Source organism: Dasypus novemcinctus, chromosome 19, assembly GCF_030445035.2.
Source record: "Dasypus novemcinctus isolate mDasNov1 chromosome 19, mDasNov1.1.hap2, whole genome shotgun sequence".
In the NCBI taxonomy this organism is placed as follows: Eukaryota; Metazoa; Chordata; class Mammalia; order Cingulata; family Dasypodidae; genus Dasypus; species Dasypus novemcinctus.
The window spans coordinates 7,695,379-7,723,279 of NC_080691.1; the positions used below are offsets into that span (position 1 = coordinate 7,695,379).

General features: G+C 47.4%; 1 protein-coding gene across 3 annotated transcripts in view; it reads left to right on the forward strand.

Annotated features, from left to right (window-relative positions):
- Positions 1–27,901, forward strand: part of STX2 (syntaxin 2) — a 54,413-nt gene that overhangs the window by 16,350 nt on the left and 10,162 nt on the right. For all 3 annotated transcript variants that reach the window (XR_009181775.1, XM_012526417.3, XM_058281209.1), the window contains exons 2-6: positions 318–392; positions 4,425–4,524; positions 16,250–16,324; positions 18,118–18,191; positions 18,719–18,827. Coding sequence is in view for 2 of the 3 variants with exons in the window: in XM_012526417.3 (XP_012381871.1) it covers positions 318–392; positions 4,425–4,524; positions 16,250–16,324; positions 18,118–18,191; positions 18,719–18,827 (433 nt within the window). In the remaining variant the exon portion in view is untranslated. The remainder of the gene's footprint in view (positions 1–317; positions 393–4,424; positions 4,525–16,249; positions 16,325–18,117; positions 18,192–18,718; positions 18,828–27,901) is intronic.

Genomic DNA, 27,901 nt, shown 5'->3' on the forward strand with positions numbered 1-27,901 from the left:
ATTTTCACTTCTTGAAGATAAAAACATGCGCAATACTGACTTACCTAGTGAAAAGTTATGATTCTAAATTTAAATCGCTTAGTTCTGAAAAAATCCAGTTATTATTATTATTTTTTCCCATGGAGGTTGTCCAGTTCTCCAGGGCTCCCACAGGCCTCCACCCATTTGGGCTGTCCTCTCTCCTGAGGACATTGTCAGGGATAGCAGTAACTGCTAGTTTGTTACAATGTGGTGCTCAAGTGCCTTACTTGAGATCTTGTAGGTACTGTGTTACTTTTGTCTTTGAATTGGCTGTTTATTCCTATTTTCCGTTTCAGTGTAGGAAAAACGATGATGGAGACACAACTATTATTGTTGAAAAGGACCATTTTATGGATGATTTCTTCCATCAGGTAAGTCAGTTAATGAGATGCAATCATAGACTTTTTTTCTTTAAACATAGTTATAATATTATAGTTGCACATTTTCCAGATTTGAAATAGTACTAAAACCAGTATCTTTAAAAACTGTTTTCGATTTGTCTGAGTTTGCTGGAGTGTGCAGTGCTGTCGGAAGGGGGGGGCTGTTGACAACAGTGACCTGTGGGTCCTGCAGACAGCCTTGGGTGGCGGGTGACATGGTAGAGCTGGGTCCTCGGAGCCCGCGGAGGGGCCCGGGGGCTAGGGCGACGCCCGCCGGGTGCCCTGCGGGGCGTGCGCTGGGCCCCAGGCACGCAGGGCTCGCGGGCAGCAGCTGCCCTGCCTCGCGCTCAGCTTACCTGTGGGAGACACCCGCCTGGGCAGGACTTTAAGAACGCTCCCCTGGAGACGCGGTTCCCGGCCTGGGCCCTGGAGAGGCCCAGGGGGCTGCTGAGAGGTCGGCGTGGAGGACGGGGACCTGCCTCCCCCACCCGCCTGCACGGAGTGGGGGCAGACCCGGGTTCATCCAGCCGTGCCTCAGAAGCTCAGGTCGTCCCTTTTCTCAGGTCTTCGCACTTTAAATGCCCCTCCCCAGCACTTTCCCCCACTTGCGGAGCGTCTCCCCGTCATCCACTTCCTCGTGTGAGCAGAGCCAGCCCTGGGGCCCTGCGCGCCCGTGGCCGCCCGTGGCCGCCCGCTGGGCCTCTCTCCAGGTCCCAGGCTGGGCCTGGCCCGCTGGGGCTGCCGCTCAGGGCTCCTTCCATCTCTCACACTCTCTTCTACCCCAAGGCTGTCTCAGACTTCCAGCAGGTGTGGATTCTTAAACCTAAGTCAGATTTGACCAAATTTTGCATAGTTTCAAATTTTTGAAATTGAGTCACAGAATGCCTTGATCTTACTTAACATGAAAAAGAGAAACATGCCCACAGGATATTTTTTTAATGATGAAAACTACACTTGCAGGATTGGTTTTGTTTATGCTGAATCTAAAGTCTAATAGTTTTAGTTCAGTCTCCTAAAAAGAGTCTAAAGTGCTCTATGAATGCATGGGTTTGAAAATCTGTGATATGTTACTAAAATATATTCCATATTATCAGTCTTTCAGCCGTCCAAAACGTACTGCATTCCTGGTGTAAGCTCAGCGTTGGATTTAAAGTATTCACGTTAGTCCTTACTTTTACCTAATGGAAAAAACATGGGGTTAAATTGTTAGATACAGGGAAACGGACGTGGCCCAGTGGTTAGGGCGTCCGTCTACCACATGGGAGGTCCGCGGTTCAAACCCCAGGCCTCCTTGACCCGTGTGGAGCTGGCCCATGCACAGTGCTGATGCGCGCTAGGAGTGCCGTGCCACGCAGGGGTGTCCCGTGCATAGGGGAGCCCCACGTGCAAGGAGTGCGCTCCGTAAGGAGAGCCGCCCCGCACGAAAGAAAGTGCAGCCTGCCCAGGAATGGCGCCGCCCACACTTCCCGTGCCGCTGACGACAACAGAAGCGGACAAAGAAACAAGACGCAGCAAATAGACACCAAGAACAGACAACTGGGGGAGGGGAGGGGAATTAAATAAATAAATAAATCTTTTAAAAAAATTGTTAGATACAAAACTTACTTTCACATGTAAGTGGTTAGGTTCCTGGATTTCCTGATTTCACTCCTTGGAAGTGAGACTCATTTATTGCCTCAAGCCAACCTACCCATGTTGTCAAGTCATTATTTTTCTGATTTTACACTCCCTTCACCTGGGTGTTTAACTCTTCCATACCAGTTCTTTGTAAAGCGTTTTTATTGGAAAGAATCTCCTCGCATTAAGTGCTGTTGCTGTATTCGACAGCATCGTGGTCAGCTGGTCCTCGTTGCTTTCGGTGCCAGGGGGTATGGGCTGAAGCAGGCTCCTCGCTGGCCAGGAGGGCTTGCGGGTTCTCGTTCCAGCTCAGGTCGCCCTGGTTCTGTAGTCAGTTTACTTTACAGCTGATTTCTAGGAAGAGACTTCGTAGGCCAACAGAGAAGCAACAGATGCTTGTTATAAATGGGCAGTCAGATCTTAAAAACCCCATAGAGTTTTGCAAAAGATAAGGCTTTTTCCTACGACTGGTGTTTGGGTAAAGACTGAAACGGGGGAAACGGACTTGGCCCAGTGGTTAGGGCGTCCGCCTACCACATGGGAGGTCCGCGGTTCAAACCCCGGGCCTCCTTGACCCGTGTGGAGCTGGCCCATGCGCAGTGCTGATGCACGCAAGGAGTGCTGCCCCACGCAGGGGTGTCCCCCGCGTAGGGGAGCCCCACGCACAAGGAGTGCACCCATAAGGAGAGCTGCCCAGCGCGAAAGAAAGTGCAGCCTGCCCAGGAATGGCGCCGCCCACACTTCCCGTGCCGCTGACGACAACAGAAGCAGACAAAGAAACAAGACGCAGCAAATAGACACAGAGAACAGACAACCGGGGGAGTGGGGGGAATTAAATAAATAAATAAATCTTTAAAAAAAAAAAAAAGACTGGAACAGTGCTCTAGCGGGTGGCCAGGGAGGCCCCTCCTGCGCGTGGCTGACGACAGGCAGAGAGGCGCTGTGCCGCAGTCCCGGGGTTCAGCGCGCCCCTCTGGGTGCTGTTGCGCTTCAAGCTTCCTTTTGAGGCTCACTGGGGCTTCCGCTGTGGAGATGCCCGTGGTTCCCTGCAGAACTCGCCAAGGGGCCAGTCATCCTTTCCCTGCTTCCCAACATGTGCATGTCGTTGCATTTATTTTAGAAATGGTCCTTTCAAGATGGAAAATTGCAATGTAGGTCTGTGTTCTAAAGCTGATATGTCATTATTTGTGTTTAACCCTACATAATAAAATAACAAAAATGTAAAAGAATCAGCTTTATGTGTTGTTTTTACATGACTAATTAAGCTATGCTGTGGGTTTGTGCAGGGGGATGGAGTTCTGAAGGAATTGTGCAGATGTGGAAAAGACACCCAGGCTTAATGAAATAGCTTTTACTGTTCTGTAAAAGCAGACTGCTGTGTCAAGTGAACCTCTAACACTTGAATGTTCGAAATTCTGGGATTTGGAAAAGATTCTAGCAGAGATCCAGGTGCAGGACCTCCAGGCACCTCCATGCTGTTTCTCACAACAGGAGCCCTGGGTTTGAGGTAGCCCCTGGGCTGCTGGCAGCACGCAGCTGCGCAGTGCCTGCTGGGGGGAAGGGGGCTGTGGGCACGCGGCATCAGAAGGCCCTGCCTTCCTCCCGGGTGCCGGGCTGGATTCCTCGCGGGTGGCCAGTGCCCCGGGACGCTCAGGCCGTCGTCCTGACGTCCTCACCAGCTTGGAGCGGACCAGGCCCTGCTTCTCCCTGGAGGTGGGCCTCGAGCCCTTTCTGCACCCGAGCCCAGTCCTCAGAGCCTCGCCAGCGTCCTTAGCCCTCCTCTGCAGGGACATCCGTTTGTGTTTTAATGTTTAATGAGGTGGAAAACACTGTGTGGCTCCGTGGGTAGATGACACCCTTCCTGTGTCGGGCCAGCTGTGCAGCATGCAGATGTGCTTGTGCTATCAGTGTGCGGAGCCTCGATGGGCAGAAGTCCAGAAGAGTGCCAGAGGGACGCACCAGCCCAGGCAGGGCCTGCTCTGGAAATCGGAATTGCCTCTCGGACACCAGAGCTTCGTACTGTAACCGACGCCTCTTGCACAACCGAGTCCCATTCCTTTCCTTAGTGCATGAAAGAAGACATTTGACCAGAGCACATTACACGAGTGTGAACATAACAAAGGTTTTAGCTTTTCTCCCTACATTTGCTGTAGGCTGGACGGTGCGCTTTGACAGCCTGCTGGCTCGGCTGGTGCAGGCTGGCAGGTATCGCCCAGCCATAGAGGCAGGCATTGGAGTATGGCACATTTTTCTTTATCTTTTAAAGGAAGTGATTATCACTGTGAGAATGGGAACAGGCTGGCATTTCTTGATGTGGTAATGCGCCGTTCATTTCCCTCCTTTATCAGTCCCTCTCTGGGTGCTGAACTCTTGCCACTCTGAGGTGACTTCTGGTGTTTCTTCCAGGTTGAGGAGATCAGGAGCAGCATCGCTACAATAGCGCAGTATGTCGAGGAAGTGAGGAAGAACCACAGCATCATTCTTTCGGCACCAAATCCGGAAGGAAGTAAGTGTTGGCTTACGGAGGCTGTCCGGGGCCTGCCTGCCTGCCTGTCCACGTGCCCCTCTCTGTCGCTCTCTACAGCACAGGTTCCCAGCCCTGGCCGAGCAGTAGGTTGACCTGGGGGCTTCTGGGGGTGCGATGCTGGGGCTACCCCACGCTGCGCCGACGGGCTTGGTCCGGCTTCGGCGTGGCTTCTTGAAGGCGCCCGGAAGGTCTGGTTCAGCAGGGTAGGACCGCTGGGTCACCATCCAGAAGAGCACGCAGGCGGCTTTGAGTGCTTTGCGGCCATCAGTACGACCTTGGATCTGTGTTATGTCAACAGCGACACAGAAATGACAGAACTCTGTCCTTAGAGGGCGGTGAACCAGAGATTGATTTGGAAAACAGTACTTGTTAGAGCAGGCTGACAGGTGAGGAAAAGGCCGAGGGGCCAGTTAAAAGCCAGAGCCTGGCTTTCGCGGGAGCGTGCGGTGTTCAGCGTCTCCGGGACAGCGTGCGGGCCAGGGGTGGGGGGCTGAGGCCCGGCCTGCCGCCGCGGGACGTGTGGAGGCCCTTCGAAGAACGCGGCCCACAGGCGGGGTTCTCGGACCCGCACCATGTTTCTGAAGTGGGAATGGGTAAGACGCCAACAGAAGGGAAAAGTACAAAAGCACAAAGGCAGGCCCGTAGCGCAGCCCGGAGCCCTGGGCTGGGAACAGAGGCCCTGCAGCGCTGAGGGGCGCTCCGGGGGTGCAGTGGCTCAGCGCAAGGCCAGGGCTGTGCGACGTCTAAAGGTGCGGCGCAGGCGAGGCTTGTTGCAAAGTACTTACTTTACACTGTTGAAATTTATTGTTTTTGATGCTTAAAGGAACGAGGAACCAAAAATATCGCTTTTGTGGAACAGCAGATTCCTCAAACTTGCCAACCTCAAAGCTTCACATTATATCCCTTACCACTCTTTAGCTTAATCTTTTGTTTTAACATGGAATACAATTTTGTATTTGCTTTTCCTTTAGAGGAGAATTCTAGGCCCAAGTCCTGTCCACCTGTCCTGTGCTGTCGTGGGACCCTCCGAGCGGCAGTGCCCCTGCTGGCCTCGGGCCTCCTCTGTCCTGCGAGGGCTGTCGTGGCATCTAGCGCAGGCGGCGCTGCAACGAGCAAAGCCCACAGCCACGGCTTGTGGGGACCCCGACTCACCAGCCGGCTGCAGCCTCAGGCTGTGCACATGGGTGTGTGGACTGCAGCTGCTGGTGAAGGGAGGACGGCAGACTAGGAAAACCGGGACCAAGAGACAGTTCCCACGGAAGGCCAAGGCTTTGCCGCATGGTGTGAAGGCTTAGATGCTATGCGTCATGTAGCCCTGTGTTTCTAAGGGGAAAGAGCGGTGTGTGCATGACAAAGAAAAGATGATGTGTGTCCCCCAACATGAACAGCGAGTCATCTCCACTGGCAATGTTACAGCTGTTAGAAAATTTGACTCTTGCGCTGTCCTTTAAAAATGATTTTTGTACTTAGATTTAAACATGTATTTAAGGTATAAAGTCATGAAATTTACACTTTGTTGGTAATATTGAATATAGGCCTAATTAAAAAATAGGGAGTGGCAGTGGCCCAAGCAGCTGAGCACCCACGTCCCACACAGGAGTCCTGGGTTTGGTTCCTGGTGCCTCCTGAAAAAAACAAAAGCAAACAACAAGCAGAACAAAGGGAAAGGCCAACTCAGGGAGCCCGTGTTGCTCAGTGATTGAGTGCCAGCTTCCCACACACGAGATTCCGGGCTCAGTCCCCTGGTCCAGCACCTGAAAAGAAAACAAGTATTTTGGGAGACTAAATTTTAAGTGGCTGTTATAGAAATAAAGGCCTTTTTTTTGTCTTTACTTTTTTTTAATGTTACATTAAAAAACTATGAGGTCCCCATATACCTCCAACCCCCCTCACTCCAATCCTCCCATAACAACCACCGCCTCCATCATCACGGGACGTTCATTGCTCTTGGTGAATACATCTCTGAGCACTGCTGCACCACAGGGTCAGTGGTCCACGTTGTAGTTTACCCTCTCCTCCAGTCCACCCGGAGGGCCATAGGAGGACATGCAGTGTCCAATAACTGTCCCTGCAGTACCACCCAGGACAAAATGCCCCCATATCACATCTCTTCTTCCCACTCCCTACCCTCAGCAGCTACCATGGCCACTTAGAAATAAAGGTCTTGGTACAAAAAGAAATAAAATTATTGGAACACACGAAGTCTTTAGATTCAATCCCATTGTCATTCCTGTTCACAAGAACTCATGTCTAAGATGTTTTCCACTCTAAATTCTTCAGTTGTATTTTAGATATTTTCATTTACCTCTTCACCATTGTCTCAACTCTGCACAGTAAAAGGAAAATCACTTGGGTTGAAGCTTCTTTTTAAAATCAGTGTCAATCAACTTTATGTAGCTAAAGCCACCACAAACATGTGCTTGTGTTTAAATGAAAGCTGGTATATCTTTATTTTAAGCCTTTTATTGAGGTGTAAAATACATGCAGGTAGGTATATGATCGGATGTTATGAGTTGCACAAAACAAACAGAGCCAAATAACCAGTAAGAGCAGACTGTTAGCCCCCGAGGCGACCCGCCGGCCCTCTCATCACCCTCCTGGGTCGGCTCCCGCTCGGCTTGGCACAAGGGCAGTCAAGCAGCAGGCGCTCCTTTGTTTCAGGCTTCTCCCACGTGTATGTGCTCGTGAGAGTCCTCACGGGTCCTCGTGGCCGTTGTAAGGTGTTCCGTCATGGGGACAAGCCACTGTTTATATCCGTGCTGCTCGTGGTGGCTGTGGTGCGTGGCTCCTCCACAGAAGGGCCGAGTGGGCTCGGAGCCTATGTCCTCTGGCTCCCTGGGGCCTCTGTCCTTCCTGCTGAATGTGGGCCTGGGGACCTGGGGGACCCCGAGAGCGTGGGTCTCAGCGTTAGTGCTGCTGTGCTGCGTCTTCATGGCACCTGCAGCGTGCGCGTGTCCCCAGGGCTCCACGTCCTCCTTGCCACCCGCTGCTGTCGTCAGTTTCCTCTAGGTGTTCTGGAGAGGGTGTAGCAGCCGCATTTTGCATGTAGATATCCCATTGGCCCAGTTGTGTTTGTTGAATAGACCATCCTTTACCCCTCTGCATTGCAGGGTCAGGCTGGCCGTAAATCAAGCGATGGTCCTTGTGTGCTCTGTTTCTGACCCCTCTTTCTGTTCATTGGGTTTGGAGCTTCTTTGTAAATCAGTGTCTTCCAATGATTGGGACACTTGTCCTTGTACAAACCCCGTACTGTCCTCGTTACTCTATCTTTATGGCAAGCCTTGGTGTCTGGTAGTGTAAATCTTCTATTTTTATTATTGCTCAAGATTGCTTGAGCTATTCTTGACGTTTTGCATTTTCGTATACATTCTATAATCAGCTTGCCAGTTTTCACACAAAAAAACGTGCTGGGCTTTTGTTTGGGGCTCACTGAATACAGACGTCATTGAGTGAATGAAATGATGCTTCACAATATTGAGCCTTTCAACCCATGAATATGGTGTATCTCTGCATTATTTAGAGCGTCATTAATTTCTTTCAATAGTGGTCTGTAGGATTTGGTGTAGAGACTTTGCTCAAAATCGTTCACTATACTTATTCCTAAGCAGTATATGTTTGCTGATGTTGTTTCTGGTGGTATCTGATAAAAATTTCATTTTTTCTTTGCATGTCATTTTTGAGTCATGATGGTTTTCCCTCTCGGTTCTTCTGCTTTGTGTGTAACTGACCCACTGCCCGGCTTGGACCGCCAGTGCAGCTTGACTGGAGGTGGGGGCGGGGCAGCCTTCCCTCAGTCCCAGTCACGGGGCTGTGCTGACAGCAAAGATGGTCTTCATGAGAAAACCAGGGAGTAGCCTGATGTTAAAAAAACAAGAAATGGATATTCAATTTTACTTCATTTTTTTCTCCCCCACCTCCTCCCCTGCCCTGCTGTTTTTGCTGTCTGTGTTCTGTTCTATTCTCATTTTCTCTCCTCTAGGATTCACCAGGGTTCGATCCCGGGGACCTCTGACGTGGAGAGAGGTTCCCCGTCAATTGTGCCACCTCAGTGCCTGGTTTCTGCTGCACTTCACCTTGACTCTCCCCTTGTCTCTCTTTTGTTGCGTCATCATCTTGCTGTGTGGTCACTTGTGCAGGCACTGGCTTGCTGCATGGGCACTTGCCTCGCCATATGGGCACTTTATCACTGCGCGGGCACTCGCCTCGCTGAGCGGGCAGTGGCTCACCACCTGGGCACTCATGCGGCACTCAGCTCACCGTGTAGGTACTCGGCTCACCACGTGGGCACGTGCTCACTGTGCGGGCACTCGGCTCACCGCGCGGACTCTTGGCTCACCACGCAGGCACTGGGCTTACCATGCAAGCACTTGCATGGGAACTTGGCTCACCACATGGGCACTTGGCTTGCGTGGGTACCCGGCTTGCTGCACGGGCACCCACATGGCACTTTGCTCGCCGTACGGGCACTTGGCTCACTGTGTGGGTACTCAGCTTACCACGTGGGCACTGGCTCGCCGTGCGGGCACGCTTTCTCTTCTTTTTCACCAGGAGGCCCCAGGGATTGAACTGGGGTCCTCCATAAGGTGGGCCGAAGCTCTATCACTTGAGCCACATCCGTTTCCCAGTATTCAGTTTTAAAAGAACGTGTCTTAAACTGTAAGGCTTTGCACTTCTTAGACGACAGTGGTCAGGGCCTCTGCCGGTGCCCTATCTTACCATGCAGAATAGAGCCCCACAAGCCTCGGGGGCAGCCTGGAAGCAAGGGGTCTGGGCCCCAGACGTCTGGAGTCTCGTTGACACCAGCCCCTTGGGGAAGTCACGGGGTGATTGGATGGTAAAGGCTCTCAGCAGGCCACAGTAAAGAAACCTGTCCAACTTTGTTTGCTCTAGTGCTGCACAAATTTGCCCACAGGACTTTTATGTAACACCTATGAACATCTTGCTTAAGTCTTAGGGAAATTGAATTTGAGCAAATAGTCATGTATTTTCTTTTAATTGATAAACTGATTGAAAAAACCTTTTGCTGCCACGTAAAAGCAGCTACAACGATTATTTAAGTTTAGAACTCTTAAGGTTGCATGGTAGTCCTTCTGGAGCTGTAAAGGAAGCTCTTGCTTTTCGTCCTTTGTTTGTTTCACAGCAGAGTATGAAACAAAACCGAGCCTTGCCCCGCTGCTTGCTTACTGGTCTTTGAAAAGCTCTTCTCCCCAGTGACGGGCTGCAGGTAGTGCGCGTGGCGTGGGCTCCTGCCCTGCCCGCCCGGCCCGCGCCTGCCGCCTCCTGCCCGGGCTCTGGCTGGGCAGGCAGAAGGGCCCCTGTGACCGGGGGGCTCCTGGGAGCCGATGCCCCTTGGGACCCAGGATGTGCCCCAGCTGAGAGCACAGGGGCCCCGGTGCTGCTGGCCGCACCTGCCCGCTCACCCACAACTTGGGCGCTGGGGCTGGCTGGGGTCCTGGTCCTTTCCTTAGCCTTCAGTGACAAGACCTCAGAGGTGGGCGTGCCGGGAGGCTGGTGAAGGGCCTTTCATGGGCCTGGCCCTTTCTTTATTCACTTTCCAATTTTGTCCTCTTTTTAAGGAGGGCCCTTGTTGAATGTGGGATCCGCCCTGCGGGACCCTGTCGCGGGTGGGATTCGGGTTTTTGGATCCTATTGGGATGTACTGCCTCGGAAGGGGGCGGTTTTGTTAACAAATAGCAGCCTTCCCCACTCCTCCCGCTTAGGAATCGCAGCGCTTCTTTCACAGGTGTCTGTGTCGCTCGTCCCACAGAGATATTAACTGTGCTGCTTTCCACTGCCTTGTCCTTGCCTGGGCCAGACTGCCAGCTCGGCCAGGACACCCCAGTGGACTCCGACCCTGCCCACCGCCTCCCCCTGGGCACCCGAGCGCCGCCTTTGACCTGTCGACGTCCCCTTGAAAACGCTGCGCGATGGGTCTTGCCTTAGTGCAGTGCCGGGAGCTCTGGGTTCGAACTCTAGCTCCACCGGCTCCTCACTCCGAGACTGGGACACATTCCTCGCCGTGCGTGCTCCCCACCTTGCACAGACCTAGAATGACTCGTGGTGGTGCCCCCCCTCGAGCCTTGGTATGACTTAGGGGAGTCGGCCATGGCCCCAAACCAGCCCTCGGGGGCGTTAGCTGGTTTTAGCAGCATCTTGCTCCCCCGGGCCCTTCTTCCCTCTGATTCGAAGTGAAATGGTAGAGCCCCATTTTGAAAAGGGCAGGTGGCGCCTGTGCCTGGCCCCTGCTGCTGGGATTTCGGCGCGGCCCCCCGTTTCCCCACCTTAAGCCCGTCCCGCCCTCCGTCCTCCCTCCTCACAAGTGGGGTGGGCTGCCGGGCCCCCACCCCCACTCCCTCGCCCCGCCCTCGTCCTGGGGCAGCGCCAGCTCCTCGCCTTCGTCTAGCTACATCCTCCTCTTCACCGTAGCTTTCCCCTTTCTCCTTTTACAGGCAGCTTATTTATACTGTCAGGTCTGGTAAGTGTTTACTTGTGCACTTCAGCAAAGAAGAAAGGTGGGAAAACCCACAATTCATCCCTTGGTGACAAACATCCTGACATTTTGGTAAATATTCTTCTAGTTAAAAATGAAAAGGCACCATTTAAATAGTGTCGATTTGGATCATGTAGTACTTGTTTTATAACCTACATTTTCCTTTTGTAAATAATACAGATTTAAATGATCCTTCTTTAAAGGCTGCGCGGCACTTCCCTGCGCCCTGGGGGTCGTAGTCCAGGAGCTCAATGGTCTGGAAGCCCCTGCTTTTCCTGCTGACGAGCTGCTTCCTTCCACGGTGTGATAGGGAGGGAAGTACTGACGCCCGAGAGGAGCGCGAGCTCAGATCTGGAAGACGCGCGGGCGCCTGGCCGGACGCTCGATGTGCTGGCCGCTTGCTCCCGAGTGAGCGTGGAGGCCGGTGCTGCCCTCTGCTCTGCTTCGGGGGCACGAGGGAGGCTCGGACGTCAGGCACTGGCCCTCCATCCTGGCCTCGGTTTCGGAGCGGGTTCTGGAGTCTCCGTTCTGGGGCCAGCGCTCTTGCCCGGTCTCCAGGGCATCACCTGGGGCCTGGCGCAGGCTTCGATTACGGACTTTCCTGCTTGAACAGCCCATGTGCTAGCACGCCTTTGAGTACTGGTCATCCTAGCTCTTTGGGAAAACTCCTAGAATTTGCTGGACCAAAGGAACTGTACCATTAGACTTCTTTCTCAGTTTAAAAATTTTCGCATCTTCAAGAAAGCACCAAATGGCTGGTGACGCTGGTGTCACGGGAAGCCCGGAGGCCCCGGGGGCCCTGGAGTGGGAGGCCGTGGCAGCTTCTGTGCGGCCTTGCGCAGTGGGGTCGGGGCTGAGGTCTTGCTGTGGAGGGGCCGGGCCGGGCTGGTGGCGCTCACGTAGGTGAGGCTGAGGACAGGCTGTCCGTCACGGGCCGGCCCCTCGCTGCGGGCGTGAGGGCTAGCCCCCAGGAGCTCTCTGCCCTCTGGCCCTCGAGGAGCCTGAGAGCAGCCTTTTCCCAGGGGTCCCCCTCCAGAGCCAGGTTGGGAACACCAGTGCGAGAGCGCACTGCGCTGGTCGCCGCCCGGCTCGGGCCTGAGTCGCTCTCGGGGACTGGCTGCCGCCCCAGGGCCCCGTGCGGCCAGGCTGCTGGGGGACGAGGTCGGCAAGCCCACCCAGTGCTTGGCAAGGGGGGGACGCACGGCTTGTGCTGGGGCCTTGTCCCCGTCCCCAGGGCACAGGCAGACCTTGGCACCTGTGCCCAAGAGCTGAGGACGACGGCTGCCCCTTGGCCAAGGCCCCACGGCCACCCTGGGCTCCCACCGTGACCACCTGCAATGCCACCTCCACAACCTGCGGGCCCTCTGCAGAGAGACCGTGTTCACCAGATCTCCTCGGGATTCACCTGCCGTCCTGTAAAGACCCAGGCCAGAGCCTCTGTGGGGCTCAGGCTGTGCCACGGCCACCACGTGGGTATACAGGAGAGAAAGAAAGTGAATCAATCAAACCTAAACTCATTTCAGACCTGGGAAAGTTGCAGTTTTGGCACAGTGAAAACCTGTACTCTTCCTTCCCTGGATTCATCAACACTTAATATTTTGCCCCGTTCGATTTCTCTCTCGTGTGTGTGCGTGTGTGCATACATATACATCTCTGTGTGTTTACATGTGCGCACACATGTTGTTATAATACTGAATTGTTGAGCGAGCTGCAGATTTCATGACTGTCCACCCCTAATTCCTTCATCGTTGATCTCTTGAGAACTAGAGCACTCCCTTACGGCACACCTGAACCCAGGCATCCCTCAGCACCTGAACTGGGGCATGGCCTACACACCTGAGCCAGGGCATCCCTTACACACCTGAACTAGGACACGCCCTTAAACACCTGAGCCGGGGCATCCCTTACACACCTCGACCTGGACATTCCTTGCACACCTGAGCTGGGCCATCCCTTATACACGTACAGGATGATTGCCAGTACAGAAAACTTGACATTGGTGGGTGTAGCAGTTTGATATTATTGATGAATTCCAAAAAGAAATATTGGATTAGTTTGTAATCTGATCTCTTCCTCTGGGCATATGAGGTTATGCTGGATTCAGAGGTGTACTTGATTACGTAATTGTGTCGTTAGGGGTTGAGTCCCCACCCATCAAGGGATAAAAGGCATGGCAAAGGATAGAGTTGAGGGTTTTGATGTTGGAGTTTGATGCTAAAGACTTAAACTGGAGCCCTGGGAAGTCAGCACACAGAGGAAAGAGAAGACAGCTCCAGGAAGGAAGGAAGATTGAACCCAGAGAAAAGCAAGGCCCAGGAACGCAGGAGCCCAGGAAGCCTGAGCCCTGGCAGATGTCGGCAGCCGTCTTGGTCCTAGTAGACTTTGCTGAGGGAAGGAACTTATGCTTATGGCCTGGCATCTGTAAGCTCCCACCCCACATAAACACCCTTTATAACACCCAGCAGATTTCTGGTATTTTGCATCAGCACCCCTTGACTGACTAATACAGTGGGCTACTGCTTTCAGATCCCTAGTCCATATTCTCATTTAGTTTCAAAATGATGGGGGCTTTCTTATTTTATTGTTATTGATATCTAGCTTAATCTCACCAAGGTTAGAAAACATGCTTTGTGCTTTCAGTCCTTTGAAAAATTTCAAGACTTGCTCGGTGGTATTACATATGGTCATTTAAAAAAATCGTTACATATGCACTTGAAAAGAAGGTTTATTCTGTCATTGTTAGGCACGCTGTTCACCATAGACCCCTTAGGTCAATTTTAATTTATGAATTTTACTTTTCAAATCTCCAGCTTTACTAGTTTTTTGTCTTCTTGTCCTATCAGTTGTGGAGAGGTATCCTAAATTCCCTCAGTATGATGTGAATCTCTTTTACCTTTTAGTTCTGTCAATTTTTGCTTTATGTATTTTGAGACTGTGTTATCAGATAGGTATGCATTTAGAACTGTAACACCTTTCTAGTGAATTGAATCTTTATTATTGTGGAGTGGCTCTCTTTATCACTAGTACTGCTTCATGCCTTCATGTCTACTTTGATATTAATAAAGTTCTATCAGTTTTCTTCTGATCTGTGTGTGCTTGGCATATTTTTCCCATCATTTTTCTTTTAATGTTTCTATATCCCTATATTTTTGATGTTCCTCTTGCCCTTGTAAATATATAATTGGGTATTTGTCTTTCTATTTGATCATCAAAGTCTTTAGTTAGTGCTTTTTAAAGTCTATTTATTTGCTGTAATTATTGTTACCTTGAGGATAACATTCATAATCTTATTTGCTTTTTTGTTTTTTTCTTGTCTGTTCAATGTACTTTTTCTTTTTCAGTGCTTGCTTTTGGATTGGCTATTTAGATATTTTTTCCCCATCCCTCTTACCTGTTTTAAATACACTGTTTACTGCTGTTTTAGTGGTTGAGTTGTAGATTACAGTTTGCACTCTTTTTATATTCTAATATAAATTTGGGTTTTTACCACTTCCTAGGTAATGAAAGAACCTCAGAAAATGTAAACTTTTTCCTTTCTGACTTATATGCAGTCGTTGTCATGTGTTTATGTATATTTTGAAAGCCTCCAAACATTATTTTAATATTGTTTTATACAATTCATACCCATATATTTATTCAGATCATTATTCCTCATTTTTTCCTGTGTCCCAAAACTTCTGTCTGGGATCGTTTTCTTTTTCTTTCTAAAGAGTACTCTTTCTTATTTCCTTTAGTGAGAATATGCTATTGTTTAGAATTGTTCTGATCTTACCTTCACTTGGAGGATATTTTCACTGAGTAGAGGGTCTAATTTGGAAGTTATTTTAGTTTATCTCTTGGAAGATTCTTTCCAGAGTCCAAAGCCTTTGGCCTTTTTAAAAAATTTTGAGTCAGCTATCTAATTGTAGCTTTTAAGGTATTTGATTTTTTGTCTATGATTTTCAGCAGTTTTATTTTGCTATTTCCAGATTTTCTTTAATCCTGCTTTTTACAGGGTGTCTTCTTATGAAGGTTCTAGCCATTGCCTCTTCCTCTATCTTGTTCTGTTTCCTCTCATTCCCTTTTGGGTTTGGAGTAAGTGCATTTTGGCCTTTTCCCTGGACCTTTTCTGTCACCTGCCCTCTGCCCTCTTTTCCAGCCTTTGTCTCGATTTTATTCTGACCTCATCTGCTATCTCTCCAGCTGCACTGAGTTATTTTTGGTGATAGTATTTTTCATTCCTAGAGTTTCATTTGGTTCTTTTTCCTAGTGTCCTGCTCTCTGACCCAAGTCTTAATCTTGTGCTTTCTCTTTTGAACATTACGGTGTTGACGTCTGAACCTGGAAACGCCCTTGCCTGGTGCCCTGTGCCTCTGCTTGCGCGTCTGCCGCTGCCTTTGCCTGTCGCGTTTTGCTCCTGGTCGGCCTGCCTGGGATGGTGTGCGCTTGCGGAGAGTGTTAGGGGCAGGCCGTCCACAGTGACCGCTTCCTGTGCTGAGCTGGGCCCTCCTCTCCCCCCAGAAGAGGACCCTTCTCTAAGAGCCCGGGAACCAGAGGGTCTCCGGTGTAGCATCCCCTCTGCTGCCTGTGGGGCTGCCAGCAGCCAGGGGTGGTGGCACATGCTGCCGGCACAGGCCTCAGCGGACCTGCTGCTCAAGAGGCAGAAGCCCACCCGTGCGGGGCCGCGAGCCGGTGCGTGGGGGGCGCCTCTCTCGGGCCTGGGGCCCCGAGGCCGTGGGACTGTGACTTTCGGTGCGATTTTACTCGGCACGGGTTTGCCTTGATTAGGTGGTTCTAGGAGAAAAGAAATTCAAGCACAGGGACTGGACTTTCCTTCAGAGTCGGGTTAAATCTCTGCTCTCCTTGGTTAGGTCTGGCTGTCAGTCCTGGGTCCAGGCAGCTCTTTAATCCGTTCGTTTCTCTAAGCCGGCTGGTCTCCAAGCCAGGTGTGCACCAGGGTCACTGGCAGGGCTGTTAAAGCGACTGCCGGGCCCGCCCCGGCGAAGCTTCTGGTCAAGTAGCTGCGGGTGGGCGCCCGGCACCCGCCCGCGCCCGAGCCCTCCCTGCCGTGACCCGCTGGGCGGGCCCCACCTGGAGAACCCCCGCTGCGAGCGTCGTTTTCCTTTACTTGAAAAGAATATGACTCCTAACCAGGAACATTAATGTTTCCTTTAAATTTATTGGGCGTTATTTCTCTTGTATGCCATAGCTCAGATGTCTTTTTTATTTTTAAAGAAATAAAAGAAGAGCTTGAAGATCTGAACAAGGAAATCAAGAAAACTGCTAATAAAGTTCGAGCCAAATTAAAATGTGAGTGTCAAGTTTTGATTAATGTTTAATAACTGATGGTGGAATATGGGTAATTGGTATTTTCTTCATTATTTTTTATTCTTTTATGTTTTCGAAAATAAAAATTGTGACCACTTTAAAATAAATTCTTGTATATAGTTTGAGCAGTAAGCTTAAGTGTAAGTTATCCAGGATCCTAGAATTCTTCAAACTACTGGCTTTGAAGGACTGGACATGAGGCGTTAAAGCTGTGGGTTGTTAATCCTTAAATTTAGAAGAGAAGCACTAATTTATTTTCAACAAGATTAAGCATTTGCTTATAAATTATTAATCTCTTTTACTGTTCCATATCTCTATGGAAATTTTGGCTAAATTGCAGGTATTTGTGAAGGTGAAATAGCCTTTAAAATGAATTACCAGGCTTACCTTTCATGGTTCTTTTAGCTGGTGGTTTTTTGAAACTTTCATGACAATTCAGCCTGGTTTTATGGTGCTCTTTGTTCAACTTTAAAGCTACTGTTTCTGTGTTTATAGCTGTTGATTGAGACTTAGTGTTTTTTTTAGATATAGTAGGAAGGCACCTTGTATTGAATTTTACAAAATAGCATGAAATCAAGATAATATTTTATTATAGAAAATTTCAAATATACATAGAAGTAGAGAGGCTGCTGCCACCGACTGGATGTGCTCATTCCTCAACTTTATAACTGTCCCCATTGGGTCTTCGTTCATCTGTGCGCTGCCCCACTCAGATTACTTGGAAGCAAATTCATCAGTACATGTTTCAGTATGTAGTTTCAAAGCATATGGATTTTCCTTTCAAAAACACAGTTATAAAGTGGTTATTATATTTAAATCATGTTAGCTACAATTATTTAGTATTGTACAATATCCAGAGTTTACATTTCCCCCAGTGGTCTTACAGTTTTATTTTTTTGCAGTTTGTTTGAACTGGGTTCCACATAAAGACCGCGCGCTGCTATTGGCTGATAGGGCTCTCAGCACTTTAGAAATCGGGTCCTCTTCTCCTTTGGTTGAGGAAACCAGGCCTTGTCCTGTAGACTTTGCCAAACGCTTCATCCCTGCGTGTTGTCCAGCGGGTTCCACCGTCCTCCACCTTCCTGTATATGGGGAGTTAAACCTTCACTTTTAGGATGGTGTTTTTTTAAAGATTTCTTTCTTTCTCTCCCCTTCCCTGCTCCCCCCACCCGAGTTGTCCACTCTCTGTGTCCATTCGCTGTGTCTTCTTCTGTGTCTCCTTTTGTTCTCATTAGCGGCTCCAGGAACTGATCCTGGGACCTTCCGGAGTGGGAGAGCGGTGATCATTTTTTTGCACCACCTCAGCTCCCTGGTCTGCTGCGTCTCTTATTGTGGGATTGGTTTTTAAACATTTTGCTCTAGATTATGTGAAGTATTTAGGTCATTCCAAAGGCAAATCTCCAAAACAAGGTGTATTCAGAGAAGGCCAGCGTCTCTCCTGTCTCCCCCGCCAGTCCTTCCCCCATGAGGAAACCGTTCATATATAGTCAGGAGTTGTCTTCCCATTGCTTTTTTTCTGTAAGCAAATACTTACCAAGAGTAGTCAAACAATATTCTCTTTTTTAAGCAAATTTTTTTAAAGGTACATAGATCACACAAAATGTAATATCCTCTTGATCTATAGTCTTTTTAGTGGGTATTTTAAAAGCTGAGCTTTTCATTAACTTTAGTTTCATGAAGAATATGCATCAAATATAAGAAAGAAAACAATTTGAGGTTTGGCTCAAAACTTTTGTTTTTAATTTAAAAGACAAATCCATTGTCTTTGCTTCTAGCTATTGAACAAAGTTTTGATCAGGATGAGAGCGGGAACCGAACTTCTGTGGACCTTCGGATACGAAGAACCCAGGTTTGAGACCCACCTTATTTCCATGGAGGGGCGTTGGAGAATCAGCCTTTTATACTTTTTTGTTTCAAATTCAAAATAATTGCATCTGTCACATGCATCTTCACGTCTCTGCATAAAAAGGATTCAGAATTTGTAGACTCTCTCTGTTTACTATGAAGGAAAAAGCTGCTTTCAGCCCGTCAGCAGAGTTACACTCTGAAGCGCAGAGTTATTTAGGCGTTTTGGCGCCCGCTGGGTGACTGGGGCGCTCGCCTTGGCACAGTGAGACCCGACCCGGCTGTGGTGGCTCCGGGCGCAGGCGCCGCCGTCTGCTGGGGCCCCAGCCCCGAGCCCAGCCCTAACTGTGGGTTCTCCTCTGTAAAATGGGGGTGCGGGGTGGGGCAGGGTGATAATAGCATGATGGGTTTATGGTGAGAATTCAGTTAGAACAGTTAGTAGTTTGGGTTTCTGAAGTGTACTGGGTGGCATACTACCTGTGGGAGAAGAATGGCCTGTTACGTTACCCTGATCTTGTTCTGTGTTACTAGCACTCAGTCCTGTCTCGCAAGTTTGTGGAGGTCATGACGGAATATAACGAAGCACAGACCCTATTTCGGGAGCGGAGTAAGGGCCGCATACAGCGTCAGCTGGAAATAAGTGAGTGGAGGAGGCCTGCTTGGGTTCCACATTGCATCTCCGGCCATGCGGGCTGGAGGCCTGGTCTCTGGCCTCGCCTGGGGCCTCCTGGCGTCCGTGGGGGGGGCCTGTTAGTGGCGGGAAGCGGGAGGCCTCAGCCTCTCACAGCTGGGCAGCCCTCCTCCTGCCCTCCCGAGGGGTGCGTGAGGTTTAACTTCTGTTAAAATTCTTTTCTCTGTACTTCATGTAATACAAATACACACACATATGTACGTATATATCCATATACACTGAAAAAAAGGGAAAAAATTAATTAGACCTATATGGTTGAAGAAAGTATGTAAGTAAGATTTATATAATTATATAAATATATGAATATATATATATGTATATAGAAAAAAAATTTTTTCCCATGTGTTTCGTTGGATAGTTTCCATTGCTATATCTTCAAGTCTCCAAGTTTATCAATCTTTTTCTTCCTTGTCTAATCTGCCTTTAATCCCATGCCATGTATTTTCATCGCACACATTGTAGTTTCATCTCTAGAAGTTTCTGTCTGGGTCATTTAACTGAGCACCTGGAACGCGGCTCTAGCAGCTGTGCAGATGTCCTTGTGTGCTGAGGCGAACCTGTGTCTGTTCCGTGCTGGGCTGATCGGCTCATTTTTCTCCGTATTGGGGTTTGCGCTTCCCTGCTTCTTGGCATGCCCTGGTACCTCTGTTTGGGTACCAGAAGTGGCAATTTTACCTTGTTGGTGCTGGCTCTTTTTATATTTCTGCAAATCTTCCTGGGCTTTGTTTTGAGATGCAGTTAAATGAATTCTTTTGAGTCTTGCTCTCAAGGGGACCAGGACACCCTTTAATGGAGGGCTGGAAATACCCGGCAGAGGCCCGCTGAGCACCTGCTCGGGGCCGGGAGCCCCAGGGCCCTGGCCTGGCCGTGGGGGCAGCAGTCTTCCCTGCCTGGGGAGCGCTGTGCGCATTCCCTCGGAGCCCCCACAAGCACACGCGCTGGTCAGTGCCGCGACCCCTCTGGGGCCTCCCTCTGGCCCTCGTCCTGCTGACTCCCACTGCCCTGGTCTCCTGGACTCTCAGCGTCTTTTCCCCTGGGCGCGTCCCTGGGCTCCCCCTGCTCTTACCCCCAGCTGTGCTGGAGACGCAGGGCTGCAGGAAGGGGCAGGGATGGGCTCATCCATTGGCTCCACCTCTCAGGGCTCACCCTTCGCTGCCTGGTGTCCAGGGTCGTGAAAACCGTGCTTTGTGGATTTTGTTTGGTTTTTGACTATTTCAGTGGGAGGGTAAACATGATCCCTGTTATTCGGTATTGGCTGGAGGTGGAGATTCAGTTGTAATGTTCAGGTTGGTTTTGTATTTTAAAAATTTAAAAACAGCTTTACTTCAGTGATCTGTTACTACTTTAGCTTTTTAAAGTGAGGGAGCCGTTACTGGCGCCCAAGTTAACGGATGTGCTTTGAAGATTTTCACTAAGTGACTTAAATCCACCTTCCCTGCAGTGCCTTCACTTTTGCACCCGATCGGGTCCCACTACCTTTTCCAACATTTCACCTATTAAAATCATACTCATCTATCAAATGCAACAGAGTATTTTTTTTTTTTTAGGAGGTACCAGGGATTGAACCTAGAATCTTGTAAATGGGAAGCAGGTGCTCAACCACTGAGCTACAACTGCTCCCTGTTGTGTGTGTGTTTTTTTTAAGATTTATTTTATTTACTAGCCCCTCCCCCTTCTTTGTAGTTGCTTTCTGCTCACTGTGTCCATTTGCTGTCTGCTCTCTGTGTCCGCTCATCTTCTCTTTAGGAGGCACCGGGAACTGAACCCAGGACCTCCCATGTGGCAGAGAGGCGCTCAATCACCTGAGCTACCTCAGTTCCCTGGTTTGTTGCCTCTCTCATTATCTTTCTTCTTTGTGTCTCTTTTTTTGTGTCATCAACAAAAGCCATCTCGCTTTCTCCAAGAGACACTGGGAACTGAACCCAGTACCACCCATGTTGTAGGCAGAAGCCCAATCGTCTGAGTCACATCCACTTCCCATGTTTGTTTTTATAAACAAAATGTCATGCACATGTTGGCAGTTTTTATTTTTTTAAAATTTTTTCTTAAAAAAAATTTTTTTTAAAGATACTTAGGTTACATATAAAAAATATAGAGGATTCCCATATGCCCCGTTCCCTACACCTCCCACATTTTCCCATATTAACAACATCCTTCGTTAGTGTGGTACATTCATTGCAATTGATGAACACATTTTGGAGCATTGCAACTAAGTGCGGATTATAGTTTACATTGTAGTTTACACTCTCTTCCACCCAATCTGTAGGTTATGGCAAGATATATAATGGCCTGTATCCATCATTGCAGTGTCATTGGGACAATTCCCAAGTCCCCAAAATGCCCCTATATTACACCTGTGTTTCCCTCTCCCTGTCCTCAGAACCTCCAGTGACCACTGCCTCCACATCAATGATATAATTTCTTCAATTGCTAGAATCACAATAAATTTAAAGTAGAATACCAGTAAGTCTACTTTAGTCCATAGTTTATTTCCCAATCCTAAGGATTCTGGGATGGCGATGTCCACTCCACCTCTAATTGAGAGAGGCCTGTGATCCCATAGGGCAGATGGATGGGAATTTCTTGCTTGCAGTTGTAGACTCTTTTGGTTCCTTGGTATGGTAGTTGTCCATTATCACCTCCTTGTCCTGGGTGAGACCAATGAACTGGAGAGTATATGTTGCCACTCTGTTGAGATTCAGGGCCCAGCTGGCACATGGACAGCCCAAAGATTTAAGTCTCTTGAATGTATACCTACCAACTCTAGTACTCATTATAGGTTCAACCAGAAGGACAGAAGAGCCATGTGTAGGGAAACCACAACTGAGTCCAACTCTGTCACACCGGGGAGCATAAATTTCAAAGTAGGGCCCACTGGCAGGGCACCAAACTCCTGAGCTGTCTTCCCTGACCATAGTATCTAGATGTCTCCAGAACCCTCAGGAGCCCTGCTATTTGAGGCAGTAATTACTGTGGCTGTCAATGAGACACGTGTAAGTATAACCTCTGGAATGACCTCCTGACTCACTTTGAAGTCTCTTAGCCATATAAACTCATTTGTCTTTCCTCTTTCCCCCTTTTAGTCAAGTCTTCTTCCAGTTACATTGCTAGTTGGTGCTTAATAGTAATCCCTCTGTGCCAGGGAGGCTCATCCCGCGGAGTCATGTCCCATGGTGGGAAGAAGGTAGTATATTTACATGCTGAGTTTGGCTTAGAGAGAGGCTACATTTGAGCAACAAGGAGACTCCCAGGAGGTAATTCTTAAGCACCCTGTAATACTAGGCTAAGTTTCCATTTCAAGAGTAAAGGTTCATAAGCACAGTTGTCAATATCAAGGGCCTGCCAATGGACCATCCTCCTTCACAGTTTTAAAATAATTACATAGGGTCTGTTAAATCCTCAGTCCTCTTTGTGGCCTTCACTAAACCTCTGTACCTAGAAGTATTTTTCCTCTTTTCTTTGCTCTTTAAATCCGTCCTTTCATTAGGCAGCTTTCTTGCCTTGTAGTGCAGGATATCCTTTCATGTATTTTCTGCTTTATTTTACCAATGATAAGTAAAGTTCCCAGTGGCAGTGTACTTTATATGAATCTTTGAGGCTGATGTGTTTTACAATTCAGAATTTTTTTTAGGAATTCAGTTTTTAGGAAGATAGTATAGTAGATAAGACATGTGTTATGTAATCCTTGGCGGGGTCTGGGACTATACCCTAGAATCAAACACATTAATTTATCTTCAGTGAAATATTTGAATAGTCACAGTAAGTGGGATAAAGTAAGATTATGTATAGCTTCAAGTCAGTTTAGGCCAGATTTTTGCCATCAAATATTTTTTGGAAAATTTATGAAAAAAACCACACCATCCTTCTTAACATTTTGAATTTTAGGATTGTGGGGAAGAAGTTATAAATGTGTATTATGTTTTATGCTCTATAATACCAGATTTTCAAACATAGCAGTTAGCCAGTAAAAACTGACTGGTGATTGCAGCTTTTCAACTAGGTTGGTGGACATATGAAGGGCTTTGAGAAGCGAACAATCGTTTTTACTTCAGGTTTGATGATTATATTTTAAATTTTTTCAAAACAATTTTCATCTTGCTTAAAAAGCCAAGAAGGGAAGCAGCTGTGGCTCGATCAGTTGGGCTCCTGTCTACCATATGGGAGGCCATAGGTTCGTGTCCCGGGCCCTCCTTGTGAAGGCAGGCTGGCCTGTGTGCCATGGAGAGCTGATGGCCCGCGCTCTTGGAGAGCTGGTGCAGCAAGATGACACAACAAAGAGAGACAAGCAGACACGGAAGAATGCTCGCAAATGGACACAGAGAGCAGTCAGCAAGCGAGCGGCAAGGGTGGGGGGGATAAATAAAAAATAAATGAATCTTAAAAAAAAAGCAAAGAAAAACTCAGGGAATCTCCTTATAGACTTATTTTGAATAGATTTTTAATTTGATTGAGAAAGTATTCCCCAAGAAACAGTATAAAATTAAGTAAATGAGTTTTGTAATTTACTGATTTTAAATATATTTCCATTAAATTACATTTTAATAATTTATTGAGATTTAATTCACACGCCATGGGTATGGTAATTTAGGGTGTGCGAGTCAGTGTTTTTAGTATATTCAGAGCTGTGTGGTTGTCACCATAATCAATTTTGGAACATTCTCATCACCCCCCAGAAAACCCACCTCCATTAGCAGCTGCTCCCTGTTCTCCCTCCCCCGCTCCTGGCAGTCCCCAGTCTGCTTTCTGTCCCTGGATTTTCTGATATGGGCATTTTATAGGGATGGAATCCTCCCACCTGTGGCCCTTTGGGAACAGCTCTTCCTTGCAGCCTCTTCTCAGGGTTCCGCCGTGTTGTCTCAGATGTCAGCACTCCATTCCTTTTTACGGCTGTACGGTTGTCCCTTGCATGGATGGACCACGCTTGGTGTGTGTCTTCATCAGTGGTCGACATTTAGATTGTTTCCACTTTGGGGCTATTATGAATAATGCTGTTATGAACATTCACATTAAATAATATTTTAATTATTATGAGTGTTGCTCATTTACTTTTGTATTTTGTGGCACAAACTTGAAAAATAGCAGGTATCAATTAGGTTTTCCCAAACAACTGTGAATATGTCTCCTTGAAAGCTGTAGCAGTTTGATGAATTCTAAAAAGAGATATTGGATTATGCTTGTTAATCTGATCTGTACCTGGGCATGACTGAGTTGTGATTTGGGCTTTGATCCCCCACCCCTTGGTGGGTGAGTGGGTGGGGACTCACAGATAAAGGTCATGGCGAAGAACAGAGTTGAGGGTTTCTGATGTTGAAGTTTTGATGTTGGAGTTTGATGCTGAAGACTTACGCTGGAGCCCTGGGAAGTCAGCACACAGAGGAAAGAGAAGCCAGCCCCAGGAAGGAAGGAACCTTGAAGCCAGAGAAAAGCAAGCCCCAGGAACGCAGGAACCCAGGAAGCCTGAACTCTTGCGGACATTGGTAGCCATCTTGCTCCAAATAGACTTTGGTGAGGGAAGTAACTTATGCTTTATGGCCTGGTGTCTGTAAGCTCCTACCCCAAATAAATACCCTTTATAAAAACCATCCAATTTCTGGTATTTTGCACCCCTTTGGCTGACTAATACAAAATTTGGTACTGAGGAGTGGGAAAGTGCTTTTGCAATTACCGAAATGCTGGAACGGTTTTATAAATGGGTAAGGGGTATTTTTTGGAGGAATTGTGAGATGCTTGATGGAAAAGGCCTAGAACACTTTGAAGAGACTGTTGATAGCAATATGGATGCTAAAGAGACTTTTTATGATGCCTTAAAATAAAATAAAAATAAATGATGAAACTATTATTGGAAACTGGAGGAAAGGCAAACTTAGCAAGATTAACTCCTGGTGTTGTATGGAAGGCAGAATTTGAAAACGGTGAGCCTGGGCATTCAGCTGAAGAAATTTCTAAAGTAAACCCAGAGAATGCAGCTTGGCTTCTGCTTGCAGCTTATAGCAAAATGCTAGATGAGAGAGATAAGCTAAGGACTGAACTGTTTGGCAAAAAGAAAACAGAAACTCATTCCGGAAATTCCAAGCCTCTGGAGACCAAGCTCCCAGATGAAAGTGCCCCATTGGGGGACTTAACTAAACTTGGAACTTGTAAATCAGGATTGAAGATGCAGTTATGTTGGAAAGACTTGTGGAAAGTCTTACTGTCTGATGGCTTGGACGCCTGCTTCCTGCATGCTAAACCAATACACTTTTTGAGAGAGCTATATGAAAAAAAACACTGTCAGCCTGGGATAAAAGGGACATGGAAAGGAGAGATTGAAGGAGAAACAGGTTTAAGAGGAAAACCTTGGAAGCTGAGATCTGGAATTAGGACATCACCTTGGGCCAAGAGAGGAGCCCCACCCATGTGCACAGAGAGGGTGAGTTTGCCCAGCAGTTGAAGAGGGTGGATGTTCTACCTGATGTTCTGGGAGAGCTTTGCTGCCCCAGGGTGCAGAGAGTGTGGGGCCCATTCCCCAAGGATTAGGGCAGTTAAGGTCAGCACCCCACAGGTCTGAGTGGGGTGGACCTGTCCCCCAAAGGTTAGGGAAGGTCAGGTGGTCAACGCATTGCTCTGAGGGGGTTGAGCCTGTATGCCAAAGGTTAGGGGGAATGTTGTCTCCACGTCACTGTACTAGGGGGTTAAGACTCTAACCCAAAGCTTGGGTGAGGTGTGGCGATCACCCCAACACTCTGGGAGGGAGAGGTCTGGAGCTTGGCGGACACCCAGATGCTTGATGATGCTGGATGAGGAAACGGCCATTGGGCAAGACTGTGGAGAGGGCGGGTCCCCATATGGCCCCAAGGAGAAGAAACCATCATCTTAATGACTCGCAGACTTTGAAATCGAGTAGAGGATTCCCCGCAGGTCTACTGAACTGCAGAGAAACTGTAACTCCTGTTTCCCCCCCAATTTCTCCTTATTATAATGAAAATCTTTATTCTATGCCCGTTTGCATTGGAAGCAGATGAATTGTTTTGTAAGTTTCAGAGGTTTATAGCAGACAGGGCTTTGCCCCCAGACAAACTGTATTTTTTTACATTGATTATGATATGATTTAGTACTTGTATTGTAACTGATTTAAAGCTTTTTTGAATATAGTGGTGACTTTTTGGAATTCAGAGGGTGGAGTGTGGCAATTTGATATAACTGATGAATTCCAAAAAGAAATATTGGATTATGCTTGTAATCTGATCTGTACCTGGGCATGACTGAGTTATGATTAGGGCGTTGATAAAAGGCTTGGCGAAGAACAGAGTTGAGGGCTTTTAAGGTTGGAGTTTTGATTTTGGAGTTTGATGCTGAAGACTTAAACTGGAGCCCCGGGAAGTCAGCACGCAGAGGAAAGAGAAGCCAGCCCCAGGAAGGAAGGAACCTTGAAGCCAGAGAAAAGCAAGCCCCGGGAACACAGGAACCCAGGAAGCCTGAGCCCTCGCAGACATCAGCAGCCATCTTGCTCCAAATAGACTTTGGTGAGGGAAGTAACTTATGCTTTATGGCCTGGTATCTGTAAGCTCCTACCCCAAATAAATACCCTTTATAAAACCATCCAATTTCTGGTATTTTGCATCAGCACCCCTTTGGCTGACTAATACAAAAGCATTAATATATTCAACTCAAAAGACAAAATTTCAACTATGCAAACATGGAAAGTATTAAAGCATCTGATTCTAATATCTTAGTCTTTATTTATATCCATTTAATACCTGCTGAATTCAATTTAATGCTCCACCCCTTTCATAAGCCAGAGTTAACTTTTAGGAAAACTAGTGTTCCAAAAATTATATTTTGAATTCTTTTTTTAAGTTGCATTTTTATTAGTACTAAAATTATATTTTTAAGTGCATTTCAGCTTTAAAGTTTTTCATGAATTTTTCAATTCTTCCTATTTCTGAGTCTTAGGTTAATTTTTCTCATCACTAGCACGTGCCTGAGAAAATATATTTGAAAGGGTAGAAAAACATTTTTAAAAAGTGTTAATAACTTAATGAGATTTTAGTTGCTATTAACTTCTGGTTGAAAAGTTCTCATTTTTAAATGATACCATATTCTGAATGACATTTTTTAAAAATTTAATCAGTTTTATTGATATATATTAATAAAGCATGCACTCTATCCAACGTGTATAATCAATGGTATTTGATATAATCACATAGTTGTGCATTCATCAGTTCAGTCACCATTAGAGTATTTTCATTACTCCAATAATAATAGCAATAAAGAACAAAAAAAAAAACCACACAAATAACTATACGCCTTAATATTCACCTCTCAATCTCTCTAAGCTTCCCTTGCAATACATAGCTATTTCATCTCCGTCTAATTTATTTTGTACATTCATGTTTTCTTAAGAATTTCTTCAATTTTATTGATACATGGTAAAAAAGCATAAATCTGTCCAGAGAGTACAATCAGTATAATTACATGTTTGTGCATTCATCGCCCCAGTCACTCCAAGAGCACTTTCATTATTCCAGTAATAATAATAAACAAAAACCAAACAAACAAAACTCATCACTTTCAATCTCTCTGTGCTTCCCCTGCTATACATAGCTGCTATTCTGTTTCCTTCTCTCTAGTGTATTTGTATTTATGTTTTGTAAAAAGTCATATATGCAATATCCTCTGTATTTGTGTTTTACATGAGGTTTTACTATTTTATACAGTCCCATGCTACAGTTTTTAGCTTTCCTTCTAGTAATCTATATGACCTTAGACTTACCTTTTCAACCACTGTCATACCCATACAGAAGTACTGCTACTTATAAACACCACGATGTGCTTTAACCATTGCTATTCACTTCCAAAGATTTACAAACAACCTTTTTAACAATTCTGCACAGATTAACTCTCAGCTTCCGATTCTCTACCCTCCTTCTCTTTTCTGGTGACCTGTATTCTGATTATTAACTCTGTGAGTTTACATAATTTAGTTCATAATAGCACAGTCCTACAGTATTTGTCCTTTTGTGTCTGGCTTGTCTACTCAACAT